The sequence below is a fragment of the Anolis carolinensis genome, chromosome 6 (assembly GCF_035594765.1).
Source record: "Anolis carolinensis isolate JA03-04 chromosome 6, rAnoCar3.1.pri, whole genome shotgun sequence".
Classification (NCBI taxonomy): Eukaryota; Metazoa; Chordata; class Lepidosauria; order Squamata; family Dactyloidae; genus Anolis; species Anolis carolinensis.
In genome coordinates this window covers 35,034,586-35,062,163 of record NC_085846.1, presented here as the reverse complement: position 1 = coordinate 35,062,163, position 27,578 = coordinate 35,034,586, and the positions used below count along the sequence as shown (strand labels likewise).

General features: G+C 40.1%; 1 protein-coding gene across 3 annotated transcripts in view; it reads right to left on the bottom strand.

The window, feature by feature from the left end:
* The window catches only part of cdc27 (cell division cycle 27), a 36,536-nt gene extending 19,145 nt beyond the window's left edge, over positions 1 to 17,391 (bottom strand). For 2 of the 3 annotated variants that reach the window (XM_003222550.4, XM_008113316.3), the window contains exons 1-5: positions 17,094 to 17,391; positions 5,337 to 5,412; positions 4,078 to 4,225; positions 1,919 to 2,044; positions 688 to 785 (exon numbers count right to left, since the gene is read on the bottom strand). In XM_003222550.4, the coding sequence (XP_003222598.2) occupies positions 688 to 785; positions 1,919 to 2,044; positions 4,078 to 4,225; positions 5,337 to 5,412; positions 17,094 to 17,120 (475 nt within the window). In that variant the 5' untranslated portion in view covers positions 17,121 to 17,391. Of the gene's footprint in view, positions 1 to 687; positions 786 to 1,918; positions 2,045 to 4,077; positions 4,226 to 5,336; positions 5,413 to 11,948; positions 11,975 to 17,093 lie in introns of all 3 variants that reach the window. The other variant, XM_016994556.2, reaches the window with a different exon arrangement.
* Between the last annotated feature and the right edge of the window lie 10,187 nt (positions 17,392 to 27,578).

Genomic DNA, 27,578 nt, shown 5'->3' with positions numbered 1-27,578 from the left:
GCCTTCTTTTGAGACTAAAAGCATGTGACTTGTTCAAGGTCACCCAGGCCCCTTCTACACTGTCCTTGTATCCCAGGATCTGATCCCAGGTTATCTGCTTTGAACTGGATTATGTGAGTCTCCACTGTCAGATAATCTGGGATACATAGATAATCTGGGATCAGATTCTGGGACATAAGGCAGTGTAGAAGGGGCCCCAGTGGATTCTCATGGCAGAACAAGGATTGGAACCCTGGTTTCCTGAAGTCCTTGCCCAACACTCAAACAATTGCACCACTCCTCATATAAGTGTATGTAAGCATGCATGCACACACACATGTATATAGGTGTGTGTCTGTGTGCATATGAATATGATTTATAGCCTTGATTTTATGTTCATAGGACAACGAACTCCAGGAACTGTCAACCCTGTTTCAACTCACTCCTAGGTTAAATGATAGTGACAAAGGAAATGTTTATAAACATTTACAAAAAAAAGTGGATTCTTGTTCATATCCTACTGCATATCAAAGAACCCATGAGTCTTGGAGGAAATAATGATGAAGAAGATGATGATAATAATAATAATAATAATAATAATTATAACAATAATAATAATAATAGCCTTCCCTCTACAATCCAGCCAAAATCATGTTTACCAGAGAGGCTGATAAAAGACCCACTTGTTCCCACAGTAGAAGAACCTACCTATTTCACATAATGATTCAAAGGGGGACCAGAGGAAAGGATTTAAACTAAGGCTCCTTTGGTAACATTCAGATCCTTTGGCAAGTCGATCTGTCTTGCTGTTAATGAAAAAAAAGAGAAAGAGAGGGAAGAAAAAGCACTGAGGAGGAAGTCAGCAGGAAAATGAGAAGAACAAGTAACCCCCCCCCCCCCATTGCTTGGATAAACAATGTCAGCAATATTTCTTACATGTGGTTACCAATACTGTATTTTGAAGGACTGTATCAACATGAGGACATTTGCACAATTCCTAATTTCAGGAACTTGCATTTCTCCTATAAAACTGTATATTAAAAAGAACACTAGAGAGCTGTTAAACAGAACCTTACAACAGGTATTATTTGAATGGGATTGGCTAAGATGTCTTGAGACTTTCTGAACATGGCTTATACTTTAGGAAATTTAGGAAGCCATAGGAAATGCATCTATAAACCTTTGTACTTCAGTCCAACAGAAAGATATTGTCTCAGATGACAAATGGTCAGCAATGGTCCAAATGTTCTGGGCAGTGGTGAGATGCTCCTTCTGCAGGACTCAAGCCATTCTGAGGCTTTCATGATATTTGGGACTTCAATACAAGAAAACAGAGACTTTACACATGTTGCCAGACTCAGGAGGACAGCAAGGATGTTCTCTGACATTCTGTTTTGTACCAGAGGTGGTAGGTAAATATCTGCTTTTAGGCCATCCAGCAAAGAGAGACACACACTTTGTTTAACAGTTTTGTGCAAGTTAAGTTCTCTTCTTTGGGAAATAAAAGTTTCTGTAAAAAGATATACATTTTTAACTATGAAGATGCTTAATACGTTCAAATGATTAGTTCATGTAACATGCCACAGCAGAGATGGCAATCATGCAAGCCCTTTAGCTGTTAAATTGTAGCACCGTGTAATTTTTATCAAGCTCCATATTAGTTCCATACTAATAACATCTCAAAAGCTGCACAATTCTCACCATGAATTAATTTTTCCCACATAAGTGGATCTGCTCAGAAAAAAGCATTCAGCCTGCATTTTTATAATGCAAGTGGGGACAGTAATTCATGAACAGATCTTATGCTTTTTATTTATTAGTCAATCGAAATACCTACAAATCAAAATATCCGAGCATCACACCTGAAGGAAAATATTCTCGAAGGAAGGGAAGTGCAAGGAGCGAAAGTGTATCCCTAAAAAAGAAATGAAATCCATACCAGTAAACATGCCCCAGGAGTGAAAGTGTGAAGCATGCAGAGTCACCAAACTCTGTCACAATGTCGTCGTGGCTTTTTTGTTTGTTGAATACTCCACCAGACAAGATCTGCTCTCCTTCTGCAAGTCTGTTTTAAGATGATAAAGTAATAACAATAATAAGAAAAAAAGAAATGCATAGAGAGGAATAAGATGGGCACAATCATTTTGTCACGTGTGGTGTTGTATGCATGATATTTTATATTAAATATCCTGCCTCCCTGCTAAATTTACCTACAGAGAAAAACATTCTGTAGCTTCCTTATCAACGTCTAGCATGCACTGCATCTATCTACATATGGGAAATACAAAAATATTGCACTATGCTAATTGATGCAGAATACAAGAGGCAAGTCTGTATGAGTGCATTTCCTCTTCATTTGGTGTTCAGGGCAAGAGCCTTGTTTTACATAAACTGTTTCAGCAATATAAATATATTCTGTGCCAGCTGCTAAGTCATATTTTCTTTACTGCCAAGACATCACCTTCCAACAATATCATGGCAGGCAAAGAAATGGAAAAAAGAGCTTTAGTATAAGTGATGGAGGATAAAGTATATGGAAACAGAGGAGAAACAGGATGAAGGCCTAGACATTATACTCCATCTATCTCCTTTATAAAAAGATACTTTAAAATGTTATCACTGATCAGTGTGTAGGGGAAAAAAAAGAAGAGTTGTAAACATCAAGATTATTTATTTATTTATTTCCATCATTTCTACCCCGCCCTTCTCACTTGAGGGGACCCAGGGCGGCTTACAAAACTGGCAATTAATGCCGATACACCATAATACAATACAATAAAACATTAAAACAGTTATAATATATAATATACAGAGTTTAAAACACTGCAAAGTGCTTATGCCATTCGTCCACCAGACCTTTTACAAAAACCTTATTCCAGACCAAGTCGAAGCCAGTAGAAACTTATTCTTTAAATGCTTGCGCGCATAGCCAGGTCTTCAGTTTCTTTCTGAACCCCAGAAGAGATGGAGCCTGCCAGATGTCGCTGGGGAGGGAGTTCCACAGCTGGGGAGCCACCACTAAGAAGGCCCTGTCTCTTGTACCCATCTCAGCCGCACTTGTGAGGCGGGTCAGATCAAGAGCAGGGCCTCCCCAGATGATCTTAAAGTTCTTGTAGGCTCGTAGGGGGAGATACATTCGGGCAGGAAAGTTGGACCAGAACTGTTTAGGGCTTTGTAGGCCAGAACCAGCACTTTGAATTGGGCTCAGTAGCGTATCGGCAGCCAGTGGAGCTGGCTTAACAGGGGAGTAGTACGCTCCCTGTATGCCGCCCCAGTTTTTAATCTGGCTGCCGCCTGTTGTACTAATTGAAGCTTCCGGACCGTCTTCAAAGGCAGCTCCACGTACAACGCGTTGCAGTAATCCAGGCGGGATGTAACCAGAGCGTGGACCACCATGGCCAAGTCAGACTTCCCAAGGTATGGGCGCAGCTGGTGCACAAGTCTTAGTTGTGCAAATGCTCCCCTGGCCACTGCTGAAACCTGGGGCTCCAGGCTCAGCGATGAGTCCAGGAAAACACAGCACAATCCCTTGTGTTCCTAAAACTTGCATTCTCTTTTCATAAGTCTGCTTCCTTATTAGACCCTTTTTCCTCAACTGCCTAGCATTTTTATCAGCCTTTATTGCCTTTGACTCTTCTTAGCCCTCTTTCTGTTCTACTCCTTTCAATCGCTCACTTTTTTTCAAGATTCCTTGTCTCCTTCACTTCCCCAGTCATTCTGTCTGAGATTTCCAGGACATTATAGCAACTCAAGTCAATGGTGAAAGAAACTTGTAGATGATAGACATAAAAATATATTTCTTTTATAGCACTCTCACTGTTGGAAATGCTTAGTATTTACAACTGATCTTTTTCAGCATTTTAAATTCCCAGGTGGATACTTTTTCAAAAATGCAAACAATTTCTCTTTTTGCACTTGATTTCAGAAGATTGCTCTATATTTATTAGGCATTGCTTTTACAAGACTTTTAGTAAATTAAGTAAAAATGCCTTCTGATATGGAATCATTCCAAGACATGAAGGGCCAACAAATGTGCTAATGCTATTTAAAAGAAATAACCCTAATTTTTAACACTAACAAATGACAGAGACAACTTACTTGCTGAGGTCAATACAGCATTTGGCAAGCAAATATTTACACTGTGGGGTGGTACAACTGTGTCCTTTAAGTAGCCTGTATGCTTTGTATGCTTTTCCTGAGCGATAGTAACAGGTTGCCAATAAGAATAGGGCATCTTCTGAGTGCACTGTAGAAATGGAGTGAGATAAAGAGGAAAAGTATTAGCATCCTCTATAATTCATTTATTTTATTCCATGAGCTAGATTATAGTTCTTTAACTGGCAATCACACCAAACACCAGCACTTCCAATGGCCGCGACAAGTGGCATGTGCAGGGCTGATGACCAAACCACCTGCTGCAAGCCAAACAAGGCCAGAAAGTAGCAAAATAAATAAATATAAAAAGAAATTAGAAGGCCCCGCCCTTTTTCTTTTCTTTTCTTTTCTTTTTTTTACAAAAAAACCCTCTCCTGCCAAAGAAATTAAAGGTAGACATTCACTTCTGGTTTCGATTTTTAGCAATAGAGGGACATTCATGCTTGCTCCCCCTGCAAGACTGACCAAACCAGAATGCTCCTAGAGACAACGTCAACATCAACTCCAAGTTTTCCTACTGTGCTGGGGGCAGTTGTGTCAAAGTGGTTGAGAGCTTTGAAAAGAAGAGGTTGTATGAAGTCTGTCAGTTGAACTCTGCCCACTGTATCTTACAGGAACAATATGATCTGCTCTATCACAGACGTCAACATGCTAGAGCCTGCTTAGTATTAAGAACTGTGTACTAATCTCAGGCAGTAGTATAAATAGTGGAGGTGGAAAATCTACGCCAAGAACTATATGGTCTCATAAACTCATTTCTTTAACCATGCTAATTTAGGACCAGTCATCTCCTTTGTGGACATGCCCCCTTTTAAAGTAAGCACCTGCAAATTAACTTAATAGAAAAAAGACATGCACACAAATACAGAAGTCGACTTTCCCCCACTTAGCAGCGCCTCCAGTCTCTAAGCATTTAGAATTTAGGGGGTGAGGCCTTCTTTCAGAAAGATGGTAAAGCTTTCAAACAGGCCCAAAGTTTGGTACCATCTTTTTATATACTAACCCAACCCTTCAAGATTGCATTCTGGAAATATACTTAATTAAATTAAAATGTTTTCAAGCTTATGATAGGATAGCCACCTATACCTGAACATAAGTGCTGACTTTCAACACTAGTCTCTACCTTATGACTAATGGTTCAAGAGCATTTTTGCAAAATCATAAAACAAAGTTGTAAACTAAGTGTCACAGCAGCTGCATACCTTCTGCATATAGTCTTTCTGCCAGAAACACTGCATCCCGATAAGCATAATGGTTAAGGGCTTGCCATATAGCAGCCTGTAGGAAAGGGTGAGAAAAAAGGGAACATTAACATGTAAAGAGAAACTAGACACAGTAAATAAGTAGGATTTGCTTAAATTACTGTTTTAATTTGTTTTTATTTTTTTAAATTGTTCTTTACAAACAACACACCCATTATATTACAGGTTTTGCAAAGTTGTAATGATAATTATTTGTACTTGTAATGATAATTACAATTATGAAGATGATTCTTTTTTAATAACTAGTTTTAGATGCTTCCTTCTAGTTATTGTAAGCCACTCTGAGGACAAATTAGTAAAAAAAGCAGGCTATGAATTTTATAATAAAATTATATAACAAGCAAACTGAAAAAGGTGTTTTCTGAATTTAAAAATAAATTAAGCTTTTCTGTGTAAAAAGAGGGAAAAATCAAAGAAGTATGATGGCATTTACCTACCAAGCAATTCACTTCTAGTGAGCAGAAATACAACCACAGTTCAGGGGCAGGAAACATGGTTTTGCATTATGACTGCCATAAACCTAAACAACTGGGCCAACCATCATGGATTATGGCAGTTGTAGTCTATAACACCTATGAAGCATAACACATCATGCCATGTAGGTAGGGCTTACTGCAAAAATTGACAGGATGTAAATTAAACTTCTGTGCCTTCACTCTACTTTATCCTATCAAGTGATAGACAGAGAAAAGGCACACTGCTAGTCTGAAATAGCCAATATTCTCTATCTGCGTGCCATGTAATGGTTTGAGCATTGGACTATGACTCTGTAGGCTACGGTTTGAATCCAAGCTCATGGAAATTCACCGGGTGACCTTGTGTAAGGCAGTCTCTCAGCCCCGGAGGTAGGCAAAGGGAATACCTCTATGAACAAATCTTGTAAAAAAAACCAATGAAAGGTTGGCCTTAGAGTTGCCATCACTCTGGAACAACGTGAAAACATACCACAATAAAACTATCCTTTCCCTATCCCAATAAAAAGCATGCTGCATCTCCTCCTGGTATTTTACAAATGCTTCTCTCAGCAATAGTGAAATGGAAGAGTGGAGAACTACTAGCAAAGACCTAAGATGAAAACCATGGAGGATGTATGTTGATACACAAGGCTGTGCTTTTCTGCTGGAGATATATCTTAGATAACTTCTGGAAACAAACTGTAGAGTTGGACGCTTCTATTTTCTGAGAAAATGAGATATAAGACAGGTTATAAGGTCAATGGAAATTCTGTACTTTTTCATGTCAGGAGTGACTTGAGAAACTGCAAGTTGCTTCTGGTGTGAGAGAATTGGCTGTCTGCAAGGATGTTGCCCAGGGAACGCCCTGATGTTTTACCATCTTGTGAAAGGCTTCTCTCATGTCCCCTCATGAGAAGCTGGAGCTGACAGACAGGAGCTCACTCTGCTCCCCGAATTCAAACTACCGACCTTTGGGTCAGCAGTTCAACCAGCACAAGGATTTAACCCATTGCACCACTGGGAGCGCCAATGGAAATACTTAAGCTATGGCATTATGCAGAATTCTTCACATGCATCTAACAAGGCAGCAATATATTTCCACCTGCTAAGGTGGCTGAAAAGAAAGGGATTTTTCTATTTATTATTCACTTCCTTAGGAAGAAAGTCATCCCTTTATCCTAAAATATACCAGCATCTGAAGCCTGAACAGCTTTTCATTCGTGTCAACAAGAACACTTTCATTACTCTGTAAAAACAAGTCAAGATCTACACTACATTTCAATATTGTTGCTAATAAGTTATGAACAAACTTGGTTCTCTTGTTACAGGACACTAAGGCAGCGATGGACCAAGAATATATTTACTAAATATGGGTAAGTTTAATATGGCCTTATTTCAAATTTTGTCTGGGACTAGAAGATGCAGCAAATTTCAACCCGATCCCTTCCTCAGTTATGAAGACATGGACCTGCAATACTGTATTTGCTTTCTTTCTGCAGCTATGCAAATCTCCTTCTATTCAATAATTTTAATTCATTTTTCTTATATCAAAAACAGGATAACAAAAGACAGGTTTTGGAGTATTTTGCAAGAGCCACCAGACATCGTAATATATGCACAGATTTAAATTTCTAGATACACAAGCAAGCATGAAAGGAAAACAAATATCCAACATGTATTGCAAGAGGCCTTATTTACACAGCAACTCAGATTTATTTATTTTTGTACTGTAAGTATGAAAGGGCATGCAACAGACCTACAAGGAGCTTTATACTGGTGGTAAGGAACTAACATTTCATTCTGTGGAATACTGTCCTACCATAAACAAGATATATACAGATGTATAGTCAGTTTGTTCCCATTCTATTCCTCTCACCATCAAAAGGAACAAAACAAACCAGAAATTGTTTGTTTAGTATGTTAAACAACAGTTAAGGGGGAGTGGAAACTACTTAGCAAAGCACTTTCCCTTTGTTTACAATGTTCTAAGAACCAAGGATCCTGGAATGCTGCACCTCAGCAAATTAAGAATTCATGGGAATAAACCATGGCTTGTAAACGTGGCTTGAAAAGGGCAGCTCAAGCAAGGACTCATAGTTTAGACACTAGTACTAAAGTCAAATGTTCTGTAGCTACTTACATTATGACAGAAGACAAATGAGCATGAATAGCTTGTCTATAAAATCAGCTTGAGTTTGTGACATAGCCTTACATCTGAAGCAGAAGTCAAAATGGATATTTTGAGGAGCCTGAGAAAGAGCTGCTAGCCATGCTCTCCAATGTGATCTCCAAACAAGAGAGAAGGAAGGGAAAGAGTATGGACAGTGGGGATAGGACTGTGAATAGGAATGGAATGGTAAACAAAAAACACCGGCAGAAATGGGGTAGCTTTGCACTTCTGCAGCCTAATTACGGCTCTAAACATCAAGTATGACTTTCATATTCAGGGACTAGTATTCACAATTTCCTTTATTAATGTGTGACAAATTATGTCTTCTCTAGGCATTTTCCAGCATAGTGTTCTTGGGCCAGAAGGCCTTCGTTTCAATATAGTTCATTATTATCTATGGTTTCCTGTATCCACACGAAGTCTGAGAATGTATCCCGTCAGGGGCACACTATACATATTTAGAAAAACTTCCATCAAAGGCATTATAGTTGGTCCTTTATATTTTTAATTTTGTGGATTTGGTTATTTGTGGATTTTCTTCACATGTTCTCTTCAGGAATCTCTAGTCTCCCAAGGCGACTCTATGATCAACTCCAGGAGTCGCCCTGGAGGAACTAGAAATTCTTAGAAAGGTGCTGTCTTAGGTAAAAATAAATGCTTTTTAAATTCACATTTTTTCCACTATTGCAGAAGTTCTGTGCTCCTAACCCCATGAAAGTGACTATTACTGGAATGCGGACAAAGGCACTTTACTATTACCCCTAAATGTCTAAGCCAAAATATAAATAAAAAGCATTAGGGGGTACATCCCAGGTCAAGGCCACTGACAGTACATCCAGGTTTTGGATGTACTTTTTAAGCTATGTCAGTGTTGTCAAAATAATTAATAAAATACAATAAAATAATTAATAAAATAATTAATAAAATTAATAATTAATAAAAATTTCAAATAGAATGAATTTGGAAATGTGGGAAGATTTTTTGACCTCTGTAATAGAAGCATTCAAGGCAGTATACATAGTAAAATTATAAAGTTAGACAAGAGTATTACCAAGTCTATTACCTTCCTTTCTTAGGAAAGCTCTATTCATCCTTCAATTGAGCTAATCCTCCTTGGCTATGTGAAGTTGCCAAGGTGTGCAAGGAATGAAAACACAATAATTAACCTCTCACTTCCAAAAATTGTATCCGTTTCCACAGGCTGCACAAGCTGAAGGTAATGAAAACAGAAGGACCAGAACTTGCTAGAAGTACATAAACTGTTTTTATCAATATGGAGTCCATGAATATAAGTAACTTTTTCTGCAAAGTCTCTCATTAACTGGTTACTGCAGGCTGCTAAAACATTATCATACTTTCAGGTTCCCCTTAAAATACATTTCACTACTCTGAAAAGCTCCATGGCCCAACTCTTTGACTTCAAAATATATTTTTACTTATAGAAATCCAAAAATGAACCTGTCATGGGGTTTTCTTGACAAGGTTTGCTTAGAGTTGTAACGTTGCCTTCCTCTGAAGCTGCAGTGTAAATTGCCCAAGAATATACAGTGGGTTTCCATCGCGAAGTGGGAATTCCACTTCAGTTATCACCCCAGTTACTGTCATCCAGTCCTCAGAAAATTGGGGTGCAAACCTGGCTGTATCATGTGAGAGATGATACTAAGCAATGATCAGGTTATTGTAGCCCAAGTTATTCTCCTATTCCCGAGATCAGCCAAGGCCTTCACAAAACTAGGCAGGCAAATCCTCTGTTATATCGATAAATTTCCTTGCCTTAATCTCTGTATTACAGCTAGGGTAGCAGGAATATGAAAAAAATTGTTACATGAAAACATTTAATAGGAAAATTGCTGAAGTTAATCTTAGCTGTTCATTAATCTGTAGACCTGAAGAATTCCACAGACCAGTAGAAATCAAACCATTTTCTGATTAAGCTGTGAAGCCTTGTTTGGCATAATTTTGGAAGTCAAAATAAATGAGAGAAAGAACATTTCTGAAGCATTTAATTTTGCTGGGCTATGTATAATTTAAAATTGCTGACTTTTCTATTATTTGCAGAAATTCTTTCGTTGTGTACAAATTCTAATTTGCATCCACTCTGTCATTTGGAAAAAAGAGCAATGAACTGTAAGCAAATGAGTGAGGAACACTGGGCTGTATGAACAAGAAAAAGTGAAGAAAAGATTCATGGGGGAATCAAATATGTTCTAAAGGAATCCATAAAAAGAGATGCTTTGAGGAGCAAGGGGTGGGAACCACAACAGAAAGAAAAGAAGAGAGATAAAGGGAACATAGTGGTTGACAATATTTTAATAGAAAAGAAGGCAAGTTGTATCAAAGGCTGGAAAAGTTCAAGTGACCTGGCTAGCTAAGATTTTCAAATATTTTATAACACTTTTTATATATGTAACTTTCAAGCTCTGGGTAGTGATGCCGCCTAAAAACATCATCTTGACTCATAGAATTCTAAAATATTATTATTATTAACAACTGTATTCTTATACCCCGCTTCCATCTCCCTGAAGGGATTCAGGTGGCTTACATATGGCACAAAGTGCCTAAAATAGAGCATAAAATAAACACACAGTACAATACAATAAAGTAAAACATATAGCATATAAAACAACAGTTAAAACTCATAGCAACACCCAAAACCTATGGTGACAACTATCACAGGACACAGTCAGACTGTAGATAAGACAAGGGAAAGGGATAGTAGTGTAAATTGTAGCCAAAGGAACAAGGTCACGGGATGAAAGTGCAGTGCTATATCATTGATTGCGGACCACTGGGGTTAGACATTTTCAAAGGCTTGTTTAAACATCCAAGTCTTAAAATCTCTAAGGAAGGAGGACAGTGTGGGGGCCTGCCTAGTCTCCCTGGGAAGGGTGTTCCAAAGTGTGTGTGTGTGGGGGCACCACCGAGAAGGCCCTTTCTCTCATCCCCACCAATCACACTTATGATGGTGGCGCAATCAAGAGGAGGGCCTCCCTGGCAGATCTTAATGCTTGCATAGGTACATAGAGAAGGATGCAGTCACGAAGATAGGCAGGGCCCAAACTGTTTAGGGCTTTATAGGTAATGACCTGCACTTTGAGTTGAGACCGAAAACTTATTGATAGCCAATGGAGCTGTTTAATAGGGGCATTGCGTGCTCCAGTTAGTAGCCTGACTACCGATCTTTGCATCAATTGCAGTTTCCAAGCCATCTTCAAAGGCAGCCCCACGTAGAGTGCATTACAGTAATCCAATCTTGATGTAACTAAGGTATAGACCACTGTGACTAAATCAGGCTTTTTGAAATATGGTCGCAGCTGGCACACAAGCTATAACTGTGCGAAGGCCCTCCTGACCACTGCCGACACCTGAGCTTCAAGTGACAGCATTTAGTCTGCGGATCCTCAGGGGGAGTGTAACCCCGTTGAGCACAGGTAGCTACCCTATACCCTATAAATATTATCCCATCTCCAATCACAAACTTCTTGCTGCAAAAAGAGAGAAACTTTTGTACTTGGAACAGATGGTTTCTACAAAAAAGGCTTGGGCCAGCCCTCCAACATTACCTGCATAATGTTTGGCGGGGAAAGCTAAAAGGTGATACATGATCATAACCTAGGATAACAAGGTCTGGTGAGTTCCTTGTTTGTTCTGTTAAAAACATACAGGTAGCAGTAGTTCTCAACCTGTGGGTCCCCAGGTGTTTTGGTCTACAACTTCCAGAAATTCCAATCAGTTTACCAGCTGTTAGGGTTTCTGGGAGTTGAAGGCCAAAATATCTGAAGACCCACAGGTTGAGAACCACTGAGTTAGAGCATCCCTTCTCCGGAATTCCAAAATAACCCAAATTGTTAGCATGGAAGTTTGAGATAGTGACACCTTTGGTTTCTGATGGTACACAATTATTACAAATATTGTCTATAAAATTACCTTCATGTTTTGTCTACGGGGTCTATCTGAAATATCAATGAATTTAATGTTAAGATTTGGGATCCACATCCAAGAAATCTCATGATTTGTACATACTGTATATGCAAATACAGATATCCCAAAATCGAAAACACTTCCAAGTCCTAAGCATTTTGGATAAGGGATACTACACCTGTAGTTACATGATGTCACATGAATAACTTCATGGGTTTTTTTTTAATGTGAAGATGAGGGGTTGGGAGAAAAGCGTCAGGTGAATTTCTTATTTGTTCTATTAAAAATACAGGTAGAGCATCCTTTACCTGGAATTCCAAAATTATTCAAAATTATTAGCATAGAAGGCTGAAATTATGACACATTTGCTTTCTGATGGTTTGATGCACAACAGCAGTGCTTTCTAAACTGTATGTTGGCTGCAGTGTGTAGGTGTGTTGCGTGAACTTAATGAGAATCCTCTGAGTTTATGTGAAATAAAAAATAAATCATCTATTTGTAAAACTATAAATGAAAGATTTTCATGATATGTTGTATCCCATAAACTTCATTGTTATAATTTGTGTGTCCATATCTCTAATAAGGGGTTGTTTTACAGTTTACTAGTAAAACTGAATCACTGTGTCACAAAATGATGCATGTCTAAAAAGTGTGTCACCATTAGGAAATGTTTAGAAAGCTCAGAGCTGCAGGTTCAAGTAACCAAGTACAGGATGAGTATCCCTTATCCGAAATGCTTGGGACCCAAAGTGTTTTGGATTTTGGGATATCTATATTAGAGCGTCCTAAGCATTTCATGCTGGGGACTTTTTAAACACGTGTTATTGCGTGACACAGTAATTCAGTGTTATTAGTAAACCGGAGGTTAAACCAACTTCTTATAAGAGATACGGGCACACATTAATTTTAATAACAAAATGTAAGGGACACAACATATCTCATGGAAACCTTTTATTTATATGTATTTAAAAATATATGATTTCTTGCTTATTTCATAGAGGCTCCAATGTTTCTCATGACACACCTATTCACTGCAGCTGACACACTAATGTGTCCTGATACAATCTGGAAAGCTCTGGTCTATATTTATATATCTATGTTTACGCACACATACAAATCATGAGGTATCTTGGAGATGGAATCCAAATCTTAACATGAAATCCATTGATGTTTCATACAGAACCTATATACAAATGTTGCATATAAAACAACCTTAAAGCTATGTGTATACAGCCTATATGAAACAGGAATTAATTTCAAATTAATCTTTGGATCCCATCTCCAAGATATCTCATGATACAAACGTATATGCAAATGAAGGTACAGTAGAGTCTCACTTATCTAACATTTGTTTATCCAACATTCTGGATTATCCAACGCATTTTTGTAGTCAATGTTTTCAATATATCGTGATGTTTTGGTGCTAAATTCATAAATACAGTAATTCCTACGTAGCATTACTGCATATTGAACTACTTTTTCTGTCAAATCTGTTGTATAACATGACGCTTTGGTGCTTAATTTGTAAAATCACAACCTAATTTGATTTTTAATAGGCTCATCCTTAATCTCTCCTTATTATCCAACATATTCGCTTATCCAACGTTCTGCTGGCCTGTTTATGTTGGGTAAGTGAGACTCTACTGTATTCCAAAATCCAAAACACTGCCAAGCATTTCAGATAATGGATACTCAATCTGCAGTTACGTGATAACACATGAATAACAATTTTTTTGAATGTGGAGATGAGGAATGGAGAGAAAAGGATGGCATACTTATGGAGATTTGGGGAAACACTCAAATTTAGTTGATGCCATGTTAATCATCTGATGTTTTTTTAATATGGAAATGAGGGATGGGGAGAAAAACAGAAAGCAATTTTGGAGATTTGGGAGGGAGACATAATCTGTAGTAACATGATGTCAAATGAATAACAATTGTTTTTTTTTTTATTGTGGAGATGAGGGATGGGGAGAAAAGCAGAAGGGAATTTTGGGAGATTTGGGAGAGAGGCTCAGACCCCTTCTATACTACCAGGTAATCCAGGTTATCAAAGCGGAAAATAAACATTATATGATTTGAACTGGATTATTTTAGGCCCCTTCCACACAGTTGTATAAAATCCACATTGAACTGAATTATATGGCAGTGTGGACTCAGATAATCCAGTTCAAAGCAGATATTGTGGAGATCTGCCTTGAGATTCTGGGTGATATGGGTGTGTGGGATGGCCCTCAAAGTTACCTGAAAGTTAGAAAAGCCCAGAAAACATGGCTATGTGCCCAGGCTTTCGAAGATTAAATGATAAAGATGACCCGGACTGATTTACGGCCACAGCACGAGGATTTTGGATGAACGGATTTTTAACCATATGTTTTATATTTTTATATTGTTTTAATTGGATTTTCATTGCTATGTTTTAATTATGTGTAGGCATCGAATTGTTGCCAATTGTGTACGCCACCCTGAGTCCCTTCGGGTGAGAAGGGCGGGATATAAATGTTGGAAATAAATAAATAAATAAATACCATGATGTCATATTTATAACAATGGATTTTTTAAAATGTGGAGATAGGGAGAAAAGGAGGTAATTTTGGGAGATTTGAGAGGTAAACTCAGGCCCCTTACATACAGCTGTATAAAATCTACATTGAACTGATTTATATTGCAGTGTGGACTCAAATAATCTAGTTAAAAGCAGATATTGTGGATGATCTACCTTGATATTCTGGGTGATATGGCTGTGTGGGAAGGCCTTCAAAGTTACCTGATGTCAGGTTAGTAACTTAATGCTTGTTAAGATAGGAGATATGGAATGGGGAGAAGGGCAGGACATAATTTTGGAGATTTGGCAGGGAGGCTCAATGTGTAGTGTCATGATGTCATATTAATAATAATTCTTTTAATGTGGAGATTGGGAGAATAGGAGGTATTTTTGGAGATTTGGAAGAAAGATTCAGGCCCCTTCCACAGATATATAAAATCCACATTGAACTGAATTATATGGCAGTGTGAAATCAGATAATCCAGTTCAAAGCAGATATTGTGGATTATCCGCCTTGATATTCTGGGTGATATGGCTGTGTGGAAGGGCCCTCAAATTTACCTCATGTCATGTTAGTAACTTAATGTTTTTTTAATGTAGAAATGTTTGATGGGGGGGGGGGAAGCAGAATATGATTTCAGAGATTTGGGAGGGAGACCGAACCTGTAGTAACATGATGCCAAATTAATAACAATGGTTTCTTTAAATGTGAAGATGAGGGATGGGGAGAAAAGCAGGAGGTAACTTCGAAAGATTTGGAAGACAGACTCAGGGCTCTTCCACTCAGCTGCATAAAATCCACACTGAACTGAATTATATGGCAGTGTGGACTCAGATAATCCAGTTCAAAGAAGATACTGTGAATGATTTGCATTGAGATTCAGGGTGATATGGCTGTGTGGAAGGGCCCTCAAAGTAAAGTTACCTGATGTCATGTTAATAATTTAAGACTTTTAATATGAAAATTAGAGATGGGGAGAAAAGAAGGACATAATTTTGGAGATTTGGGAGGGAGACTCAACCTGTAGTGACATGATGTCATATTAATAACATTTTTTAATGTGGAGATGAGGGGTGGGGAGAAAAGCATGACATATTTTCAGAGAGTTGGGAGGACTCAGGACCCACACAGCCATATAACCCAGAATACCAAGGCAGACAATCTACAATATTGCCCTTGAAGTGGATTATATGGCAGTGTTGACTTAGGGCCCTTTCACACAGCCATATAACCCAGAATATCAAGGCAGATCATCCACAATATCTGCTTTGAACTAGGTTATGAGTCCACACTGCCTTATATTCCAGTTCTAAGAAACGTGAAATATGATTCAGCTGTGTGGAAGGGGCCTCAAAGTTACAAAATGTCATGTTAACAACTTAATGTTTTTCACTATGGAGATGAGGGATGGAGAGAAAAGCAAGAAACAATTTTGGAGATTTGAGAGGGAGACTCAAGCCCCTTCCACACAGCTGTATAGAATCCACACTAAACTGGATTATGCAGTAGTGTAGACCCAGATAACCCAGTTCAAAGCAGATATTGTGGATTATCTGCCTTGATATTCTGGGTGATATGGCTGTGTGGAAGGGCCCTCAAAGTTACCTGATGTCATGTAATGCTTTTTAATGTGGAGATGAGGGGCGGGGAGAAAAGTAGAACATAATTTTGGAGGTTTGGGAGGGACACTCAGGCCCTTTCCACAAAGCTGTATAAAATCCACATTGGACTGGATTATATGGTATTGTAGACTCAGACAACCGAGTTCAAAGCAGATATTGTGGATGATGTGCCTTCATATTCTGGGTGATATGGCTATGTGGAAGGGCCCTCAAAGTTACCTGATGTCCTGTTGGTGCTTTCTAATGTGGAGATGAGAGATGGGGAGAAAAGGCAGGACATAATTTTGGAGATTTGGGAGGAAGACCCAGCCTGTAGTACCATGATGTCATATTTATAACAATGGTTTTTTTTTTCAAATGTGGAGATGGGGAGAAGAGGAGGAGGAAATTTTGGAGGTTTGGGAGGGACACTCAGGCCCATTCCACACAGCTGTATAAAATCCACATTGAGCTGAATTTTATGGCAGCGTGGACTCAAATAATCTAGTTCCAAGCAGATATTGTGGATGATCTGCCTTGATATTCTGGGTTATATGGCTGTGTGGAAGGGCCCTCAAAGTTACCTGATGTCATGTTAATGCTTTTTAATATGGAGATGAGGGATGGGGAGAAAAAGCAGGACATAATTTTGGAGATTTGGGAGGGAGACCCAACCTGTAGTGCTATGATGTCATATTAATAACTTAATGTGTGTGTGTGTTTTATGTGGAGGAGAAGAGCAACCCAGGAGAGGATTTGGGAGGTTTGGGAAGGGGCTGGGCTGGGCGATGGTTTCCTGGGCAGGGGCTAAGACTGAGGGCAGGAGGGGGGCAAGGACCACCTTGAAGCCCTCCCTCCACATGGCTCCTTCCAGGGAGAGAAGCAGCCTCCTTTTGGGAGGAGACGGGGGCACGAAGGTCCTGGAAGAAGAGCCTCCTCGGCCGGCCTGCCTGCCTGTTTCCTCCCGCCGCCCGGCGTAGGCCTCTCGCCCGCGGGGTCCCTACCTGGACGGGTTCCTGCAGCACCGTCATCCTGCCCCGGCTTCCCCTCAGGGACAGGACCCGGATGAGGGAGGTGGGCAGAGGGCGCCCCCTCCTCCTCTCTTTTCCCCCCTCAGACTCCGCCTCAGTGGGTGACGCGGGAATAGTAGTAGTAGTAGTTGTAGTAGTAGCAGCGGCCACCCGCACCCTGTCTCATTTAAACTGCCAGCGACCGTTAACCGGGCCGCGCAGGAGGGAAAGGGAAAGGAAGGAAGGGAAGGCCCCGGCCCGTCAGGAGCCGAATCTTCCCGAGCCGCCGACGGAAAGACCCGGAAAGACCCGACCTCGCCGACGCCTCCTCCTCCGCGCTTTTCCGAGAAGTCACGGAACTAGCCGAACCCGTCGCGAAGCCCTACGCGGAAAGAGTCGAAAGGAGACGAAAGAATTGCTCGGCCCCGCAACGCCCGCCCCCAAGCGGCCGCGGACTCGTTCTTCTTTGCCCCGCTTGACGTAAGTCATCGAAGTGGCGCGAAACGGCCCTTCTTTGAAATGGGAAGAGGAAAAAAATCCCCATCTTGAAAATATAGTTCGGTGTCATTGTTTCTCATCATATATGTGTGACAGCTGGCATGAATGATGTAATAAATGTACGCATACGATGAACATGCATCAAAATAAACGTTTGCAGTGAGAAACGAGAATACCCGGAAATAAACGAAGAGGTTCGGCTCCTGTTACGGAAATAGACGAAGTGGGTCGAGACAAAAACCACCCGATTGCTGTCAATACCTTTTGTCTTGAGTATTGGGAGTTGTAATAAGACAACCTGCTGAGCAGGATTTTGTGCTTACAGCAAGTTGTTTCACCTACAAATACCCCACCCAGACGCAGAGTGTTTCAGACCTTCCTGGACTGGAAAAAAAAACCCATTTAAGGTGTTGTCGAAAGCTTTCACGGCTGGGTTGCTGTGAGCTTTTCGGCTATATGGCCATGTTCCAGTAGCATTATCTCCTGACATTTCGCCTGCATCTGTGGCTGGCATCTTCAGAGGATCTGTTGCTAGTCAGGCAAGTGGAGTGTATATATACTATATCTGTGAAATGTCCAGGATGGGAGATAGAACTCTTGTCTGTTTGAAGCAAGTGTGAATATTACAATTAGCAAGCTAGATTAGCATTAAGTAGCCTTGACATTGAACTTGCTGACCAAAATGTTGGCGGTTTGAATCCGGGGAGCGGAATGAGCGCCCGCTGTTAGCCTCAGCTTCTGCCAACCTAGCAGTTCGAAAACGTGCAAGTGTGAGTAGATCAATAGGTACCGCTCCAGCAGAAAGGTAATGGCGCGCCATGCAGTCATGTTGGCCACATGACCTTGGAGGTGTCTACGTACAATGCCGGCTCTTTGACTTAGAAATGGAGATGAGCAACAACCCCCAGAGTTGTACACTACTAGACTTAATGTCAGGGGAAAACCTTTACCTTTACCCTAGAATTGCCACTGCACAGTCAATCAGTTGGGTATCTGTATAGAAGTAGCCTGGCCTTTGTTACTTGGAGGCATCCTTTATTTGGGAGGTGTTAATTGGCATTTGGTTGTTTGCTGTCTGGAATTCCCCCGTTTCTGAGTGGTATTCTTTATATTCTGTCTTTATTATTTGAGAACACAGAAATGCTGTATCACTCTGGCAACCATCATGTCAGACTGAAAAGGGAAGCAATTGTAATCCATAAGCATGTCGACAATTCAACAGAAAAGAGGAAAACATGAAAATGAACAAAATCTGGTTACCAGTATTTTTTAAAAACCCCACCAGAATCAAGAGAGTAAATAAGAAACGGGAATTCCAGACAACAAACAACACAGTTATAGCAACAACAACAACAACAACAACAACAATAGCATTTTGTTTCCTGCCTCTTCTCATGGCTGAAGGCAGGGGTGTTGTGGTTGTTTATTCATTTATTCGAGTCGCTTCTGAATCTTTGTGACCTCATGGACCAGCCCACGCCAGAGCTCCTTGTCGGCTGTCGCCACCCCCAACCCCTTCAAAGCAGGGTACAAAATGATTAAAATATACAGATTTGCGATACAAAGTGTTGTGAGCTACTTTCGTCTCTATTGAGACAAAGGTGGGATATAAACACGATGATGATAATAATGATGATAATAATAATAGGGGTAAAGTTTCATTTTTCCACTTTCATAGCTACACTCCTGGGAAAAATATTACCACCATATTTTGCCAGTATCACTCTCTTAGCTGCCTTACTGTCAAAATGGGGTTACAGATTGAGTATCCTTTATCTGAAATGCTTGGAACCAAAATTGTTTGAGAGTTCGGATTTTGACATACCTGTATCTGCATATATGTACATAATGAGGTATCTTGGAAATGGGAGCCAAGACTAGACACGGAACTCATTTTTGTTTCATATGTACCTTATACACATAGCCTGAAGGAAATTTGATACTCAGTATTTTTTAATAATTTTGTGCATGAAAACAAGGTTTGTGTGCTCTTGAACCATCAGAAAGCAAAGGTGTTACTATCTCAGCCACCCATGTGGACAATTCTGGATTTTGAAGTATTTTGCAATCCTGGGTAATCCAGCTACTGGGGAATGGTTTTCCAGAGACACGCTGACAGCCAAATACAGCGTTCCCTCACTTATTGCTGAGGTTAGGTTCCAGGACCACCCGCAATAAGTGAAAATCTGCGAGGTAGGGACGCTATATTTATTTTAATATTTATACATTATTTTAGTAGTTATACACTATTTTAAGTCTTTATCAACAAATCATGTGCTGATAAATCACATCCTTCTCCTCCTGTTGTTGCTTGGGCTCCTTTTCTCTCACTCTGGCTTCTCCTTCCTCCCTTCCTTAGGCTGTAAAATGTATTTTTATTATTTATAATAGTTTTTTAGAGTTTATTGAAAAACCGCTAAACAGCGAATCCGCAAAAAGTGAACCGCAAAGTAGTGAGGGAACACTATATAATTTTGCAAAGTTGGAAATCCAACACCACCTGTAAAGTGTATAGACTCTTGGATCCCTTACTACATGCCATTGACGCTCCATAAAAGTGTGTTAAATGATAAAAAGAGGGATGGATTTCCGTTAATTTGGTATAATTTGTCAAAAAATAAGTGAAATAAAATATACATTCCAATAACAGCTGAGGCGTTCAACATCAAATGGCAAATCATCTTTATTAAGTGGCTCATCTAATGTTGAGTGCAGTCATTTTAATGATTATATTAAAATTTTATTGATTTGTGTTCAAAAATGGAGACTGCAGATTGAATGAATCACTGGTATGTGAGCAGGTATCGGGTTACACCTGGCCATTCCTTCTGAGACAAAGAGCTGGTGTCTGTCTCCATTTAACACAAAGTCTGCTAGCCTGCCTTGCTAGGTGTAACTTGATACCTGCTGCTCACTAGTGATTTCTTCCGGCTGCAGTCTCTGTCTCTGGAGTGAGTTTAACAAAAGAACTCATCACTAAAGCCTGTTTTTGGGGCATTTATATTTATTTCATCATCTCCAAAACAGATTAGAAAGATGGGCCAAAACTAACAAAATGAAGTTCAACAGGGACAAATGCAAGATACTCCACTTAGGCAGAAAAAATGAAACGCAAAGATACAGAATGGGGGGTGCCTGGCTCGACAGCCGTGTGAAAAAGATCTTGGAGTCCTTGTGGGCAACAAGTTAAACATGAGCCTACAATGTGATGCGGTGGCAAAAAAGCTAATGGGATTTTGGCCTGCATAAATAGGAGTATAGTGTCCAGATCCAGGGAAGTCATGCTACCCCTCTATTCTGCCTTGGTCAGGCCACACCTGGAATATTGTGTCCAATTCTGGGCACTGCAGTTGAAAGGAGATGTTGACAAGCTGGAATGTGTCCAGAGGAGGGGGAGTCATAGGGAGGAGGGAGCGAGCTTGTTTTCTGCTGCCCTGGAGACTAGGACGCAGAACAATGGCTTCAAACTACAGGAAAGGAGATTTCACCTGAACATTAGGAAGAACTTCCTAACTGTGAGAGCTGTTCAGCAGTGGAACTCTCTGCCCCGGAGTGTGGTTGAGGCTCCTTCTTTGGAGGCTTTTAAGCAGAGGCTGGATGGCCATCTGTCAGGGGTACTTTGAATATCATCTTGCTGCTTCTTGGCAGGGGGTTGGACTGGATGGCCCGTGAGGTCTCTTCCAACTCTATGATTCTATCCTATTGGTGTCGAGCACTGACACTCCTCCCCTGTTCAAAATAATTAAATTAACCAAGGCAGTACCGCGGCAGAGAGTCCTGGAGGTATTGGTTGATCAGTAATGCGAATGTTCGAAGGAATGATGGAGCCCAACAGCAGCTACTAGAGATACATCTCGCAATTATCTTTGCCTTTTTATTAGTAGTTTATTACAAAGTAACCCTTCAATAAACCTGCACCATGGTACATTACCCTCTATATCTGATTCCATGTATCTTCTTTGGCTTCTGTGTCTTTCTCTTTCCAGCAGCTGGCTCCAATAACCTCATGGCCCCCATGGCCCTCATAGCAGGCCTTCCCCCTTTCCTTCCTTCCCTCCTTCCTCCCCTCCCAATCCCACTTCCCTGCCTCTCAACTAACCCCCTAGTTTTCCCTGTGAATACCCAGGCATATGGACACTGGGTCCCCCTCAGTACCCACGGATCCCCTGTGTATGTGCACCACTTGCCCTGTGGATACACTGGTCTCTGTATGTTGGGTCCCCCTCAGTATCCACAGATCCCCATGTGTATGGGTATCTTTAATATGTTATATTTTATGTCTTAATATAAAACTTTGGAGTATGAAGCCACCCAACAAGACCTTGGTGACTTTGACCAGCACCTCTTGACCTCGAGGAGACTCCAGCGCTTCCTGGTCTTCACAACAACAGATACACACATCCATCATCTTTGGGGCCAATTCACCTCTATTGGCCCCATAAACCCAAATGTGTTTAGGACAACAGGATCCAGATGCTGGGCCAACTGTCCTTTGTGCCACTACTTGGACATGACAAAAGACATCTATCACCTGGCATTTTCTTCCCTCATACCAGGATGACTTGCCCCACTTTCCACAATGACATTTTCTACTTTCCCAGGACTGGATCTACTAATCCCATCACTTTGAGCAATCTGCTGTATGGACTACTATGGGCATGGGTGCTGTGGGTGCCCGGCCCACCTTAATGGGTCACTCACCAACATAAAGGAACAATCAATAGAATGTATGGGACCTGATGGCCCCCCTTTGGTTTTTCCCTCTGCTGGTAATCTTCTCAGAACACTTTATGCTTCTTTGTCTGGATGACCATCCTGCCCCCCATCAGCCATTGAAGAGTGGGAATCTGCTTTTGGAGCGGGGAACACTCTCTGAGTGTTCTGAGTCCTGCCTCTCAGAGGGAAACCTCCCAGCTGGCCATGACGTCAGTGCCGGCTCCACCAATCAGTGTGAAAGCAGCTCCAGCTGGGGCGTGAGCAGGAAAAACAAAGGATTTGAATGTATAAAAATGTATGCTTTGCTTGTATGAGATATCTCATCTTCCTTTAGCAGCTTAACACGAGCTGTCATCCCTTCCAGCTGGAATGAAATAAATTACCTTGGTGGCTTTCTCTTCAATTTGGTGAGATTTCTTGGTTGGGAACATTGGGTTTCGTGTCTTCATCTCACCAGGCGGCCTGCTGCCAGCACTGGCAGTGGGACTCGGATCCACGTCTCAGGTTTTGCTGTCCGTAGCCCAGATCTCACTATCCATGGCTGCTTTAAATTGCTCTATTTCACTATTTGGTTGTACCTAGTTTAATAAAAGAGTCCTGCAAAACTTGAAGGCTCTTTTATGGCATTTGGCCTTCATAAAGTTATTGATAGATAGATAGATAGATATATGGTTGGTGGGCTTACAGAAAGAAGACTTAAGGAGAGCAGAATGATTGCTTTGAGCTCATTAACAACCACATCTATTGGCAGAGAAATTATTGGTTAGTAGAAATATCTGGGACATTTCTGGAAGGTGAGCTTTTCCACCCCTCCAACCAGACAGGGATCAAGTAATGTAGGTCTGAAGAAATAAAAGGAACAATAAAAGAGAAATAGCATTTAACTTTTGTTATAGAAAAGTAATTTTTGATGTGAACTCACTGGGGGGGGGGGGGAGATTGATACAGACAGGACTGTTAAATAATTATGCTGTTCTGACATCCATCTGGTCTGATGAATAAAACTTCTGTTACTGCCTTCAAACCCCGGGTATGTTTTCCATAGCTGTCGAAGTCGCATGGTGTGCTGGGCAATGAATCTACAATACTCCCTTATAGTAGATAGCTGATTTCAGTAACAAGAGGAGCCAAATTACTTACATATTTAGGGGAAGACTTAGGCCTTCACAAAAAAAAAAAAAAGAATACAGAAATCACATTGATTGGGATTAAGTTTACTGCCTGACTTCCTGCCCTTATATTTCATTTGAAGCTAGGGAAAGATGAAGGAGCAAACTTCTAATTTTTGTGGGTTTTTATTTTTATTTTTATTTTGAAATTTTGGTGGTTGTAGGAATTATGATTTCATCAGAACTGATGGAAGTTCAGAAACTTTGAATAATGCAAGTCTATGTGACTTTACTCAAAGTTAGTTTCTCTGTGTTGTGGAATTTATTTTGTGGTCAGAGGCTACAGCTGAAGTTCAGGACCTGTGCCATGCTGTGATTGTGGCTGGCTGGTTACTATCTTTCTTTATGAGGCACATTCTCCCACATGAAGACAATAAAAACTACAAGAGCAAATTGCTCTTTTGCCAAAGAATCTCATTATAGAAATAAGCAGCAAAACAATTATTTTACCTAGAAGATCCAATCAATGCTGGATTGCACCCACCACAACCACCATCAGTTTTCCTGGGCAAAGGCAACTTTCATAGGATTTTATTGAGCACTGCCTTTCCCTTATTCTGAAATACAGCCTACAATGTTTGAGTTTCTTTGGTAGTACCCTAGCCAGTTTAAACCATGCCTGACCCTGCTTGACTTTCAAGATCAGACAACCTTATACCTGTAGGGTAGCTTTTCTCAGCAAGTCTTTGCACACCTGGGATTTTTACTTGGCTATATGCGTATCTCAGCTGTTATTCATTACACTATATCAGTTATTCTTTGTGATGTTCTAATGATTTGTTTTATGATCCCCGATACTAAGAATGGAGTCAAAATAGGGACATTTCCTTTGTTTTCTACTATGGTAAGGGCCAACAGGATTGTTGTTGAGATGAACCACTGAAAAACAAGGGGGAAAGTAAAAACTTGTCCATGGGTTTATGTAAAAGTATTTTTAAAATGGAAAAAAACCTATTTGGGGAAAGCAATGAAGATAGGACATGGGGCTGGTAGCGGTGGGGGAGAAAATAGCAAGTGCAACATTTAAACATTTGAACATTGGCCCGCGGCTAGAGAATGGGACTGGTGTTGCTGTTGTTTGTTTTCAAATTATTTCCAACCTATGGCAATCCGAAAGTGATCTTATCACAAGGTTTTCTTCAGAATACTCTTCCAGAAAAGAAATGGTTAGCTATAATTCTGAGGTTTGTTTGATAATGCCACCATCCAAACCATGTTTGGTATTGTATGCTTTCTTAATCTCGGGCAGTAAAAATGCTGCTATAAGCTTTTCTTGGATGGGGGTGCTATTTTTATCTCTGTACAACCCCCTTGAGCCATGCCCTATCTTGAGAGCTATGGAAGAAAATACTTACAAACTTTAAAAGGAAGCAACCAGGACTTAGTCATTGTCCTGGGAGGATTCACCCCGATTAAGTTACTGTCTATATAGTCTTTCTTGAAGGATGGAAGTTCTGGTGAAAGGAAGAATGAGCTGATGTCAACAGAAGCTTTTTATAAATTAGGCTGCTGCATGTTTGTGTGGCCTCCTACCCTCTGAGGGGAAGCCCCGTCAGATGCAAGCTGGAGTAAATGTGTGATTTTGGAGTAGCTGTAAAGATACTAAAGGGTGGGAATTATATCATAAAACTAGGATTGGCTCAAATCCTAATGCTATTGAAGGCAAAAAGGACGAGATGCCATCCCACATGCGGATCAATTGGTAGTTGAATGTTCCTTCAACCATGGCCATGAGCCAACATCTTTCAACAAAGTGGAGAAAAGAGCAAATTGCATGGCACACACAATGACAAAGTCCTGATTGCTACCTTTTAAAGTTTGGAAGTATTTTCCTCTGCCTTCTCGCATTTTGCTACTACTCCCTTTTCCTTAGCTTGTGTAGCTTGTGGCAGCTGCCATCAAGACAGTAACTTCCTTCTTTGTTGCCTACCCAATGGAAACAAAGGCAGTAGAGACCTGTAAGTGGTGGCTGATTCTCACAGAAGTAGGTGAAATTGAGTAGAAGTATAACCAACTGTATGTAGTTTGTTTCCCATCCCATATCCTAAAAGGTTGGAATAAACCATGATTCCTTTCTTTAAGAGAAGAGTGTTGGGAATTCCATCTGTTCAAACAGTAAGACAATTCCTGCTAACTCAGTGGTTCTCAACCTGTGGGTCCCCAGATGTTTTGGCCTTCAATTCCCAGAAATCCTAACAGCTGGTAAACTGGGTGGGATTTCTGGAAGTTGTAGGTCAAAACACTTGGGGACTCTCAGGTTGAGAACCACTGTGCTAACTACTGGTGTTTGAGATGCAAGGAAAGGCTGTAGTTAAAAACAACCATGCTTTATGTTTATATGTTTTAAATGTATTTATGTGATTGTATTTTATTGTGTATTGCTGGTCTTGGTCCCCATGTGAGCTATCCCGAGTCCCTTCGGGGAGATGGGGCCGGATATAAGAATAAAATTGTTATTACAGTAGAGTCTCACTTATCCAAGCTAAACGGGCCGGCAGAAGCTTGGATAAGTGAATATCTTGGATAATAAGGAGGGACAATAGTCCAGTATCCATATGCTCTCATCATATGTATTGAATCAAAATGGATGGAAGCAGAGTGCAAGCTCAGAAACAAGTGCTTTTGTACATATGAGAGCAGAGTACATGATCCTGTGTTTTCCTTCTCCCTCCTCATATATCAATTTTAATGCCAATTTTCCCCTCTGAAAAATATTGGGTTTGTCCATATTCCCATCCATTTCTGATTACCACAGATAGTGTACTAGAGATGGCCATTCCTTTCCATGACAGTGTGCAGTAAATACATCGTGGGAATGTATTGCAGATATTAAGAGAGTTATCCAATGAATCAGCTTTAGAGGTAGGGTTCAGCATTTTGAATGGCTCATTGAAAGTCTGCAATAAACACCTATAGTGGATTAACTGTGTCCCTGACAGTGATGTTGCCAGTTGCATTAATGAGTCAACATAACTCCCCTAAATTAGTTGATTCAAGTATATGCACATTGGCTGTGATATAGATATCTGAAAACTACTTTGTTAGCTTCTCTTTGTATGGAGCAACTCCCAGATTTAATCCTGAACTGAGTGGAAGATATCTGGGATGTCCATTGTGCTGTAAGATGCCATGTTCTAACTCAGGCCCTTCAATATAAGATGCAAAGAGGACCCAATTTTCTATGGCATGAATGTAAAGTGTAATCTCATTGCCAATTTTATTGTCAATTCATGGATAACATTTAGTTGCTCATTCAAAGTTTGTTGAATATTAAATGGTACTCTTACAAAAATAAATTAGCTCCATCTTTTTGTCAGCCATTAGGTTCAAATGCTTCTGTAATAAATATTATGCAAGCCTTCTGCAAAAGTGATTACATAATCTGAAAATTCATTTTAATCTCTATATGAATCTAGTCTAGTGAAGCGTGTGATTTGTGTCAAATTAGCTTATGTCTGTAAATTTTTCAAAGATCTGAGATTAGTGGGAAATTCTGTCTCCCACTATTTCACCCTATTTTCCAGTAAATTTGAGACAGGTGGTAGCAGGTGACTCATATATTTATATTAGGTGTGCCATATCTTGCAACCATGTCTTTGGTTGCGATTTGAATTCCTTTTGGCATATGTGGGATGACATTTTAGCTATTGCATCCAATTACAATTCAACTGAACATGTAGGCCTTAGCTTCTCAAACTATGTGTCATGATATGTTAACGTGTTGACTGCAGTGTGTAGGTGTGATGTATGAATGTAATAAAAAGCCTCTGAATCTATGTGAAACAAGCAATAAATCATTTTTAAATGTAAATATTTTCATGAGATATATTTTGTTATTACAATTTATGTATGTTCCCATATCTCTTATAAGGGGTTTGTTTAACCTCCGGTTTGCTAGTAAAACTAAATTACTGTGTCGTGAAATGACGCATGTCTAAGTGTGTCACCAACATGAAATATCTGGAAAGTTCTATTGTAGACAATTCTTCCGTAGGCAATCTCCTGTACAGGCAGCCCCCAAACTATGAATAAGATAGGTTCTGAAGGTTTGCTCTTAAGTTGACTTTGTATGAAAGTCAGAATAGGTATATTTTTG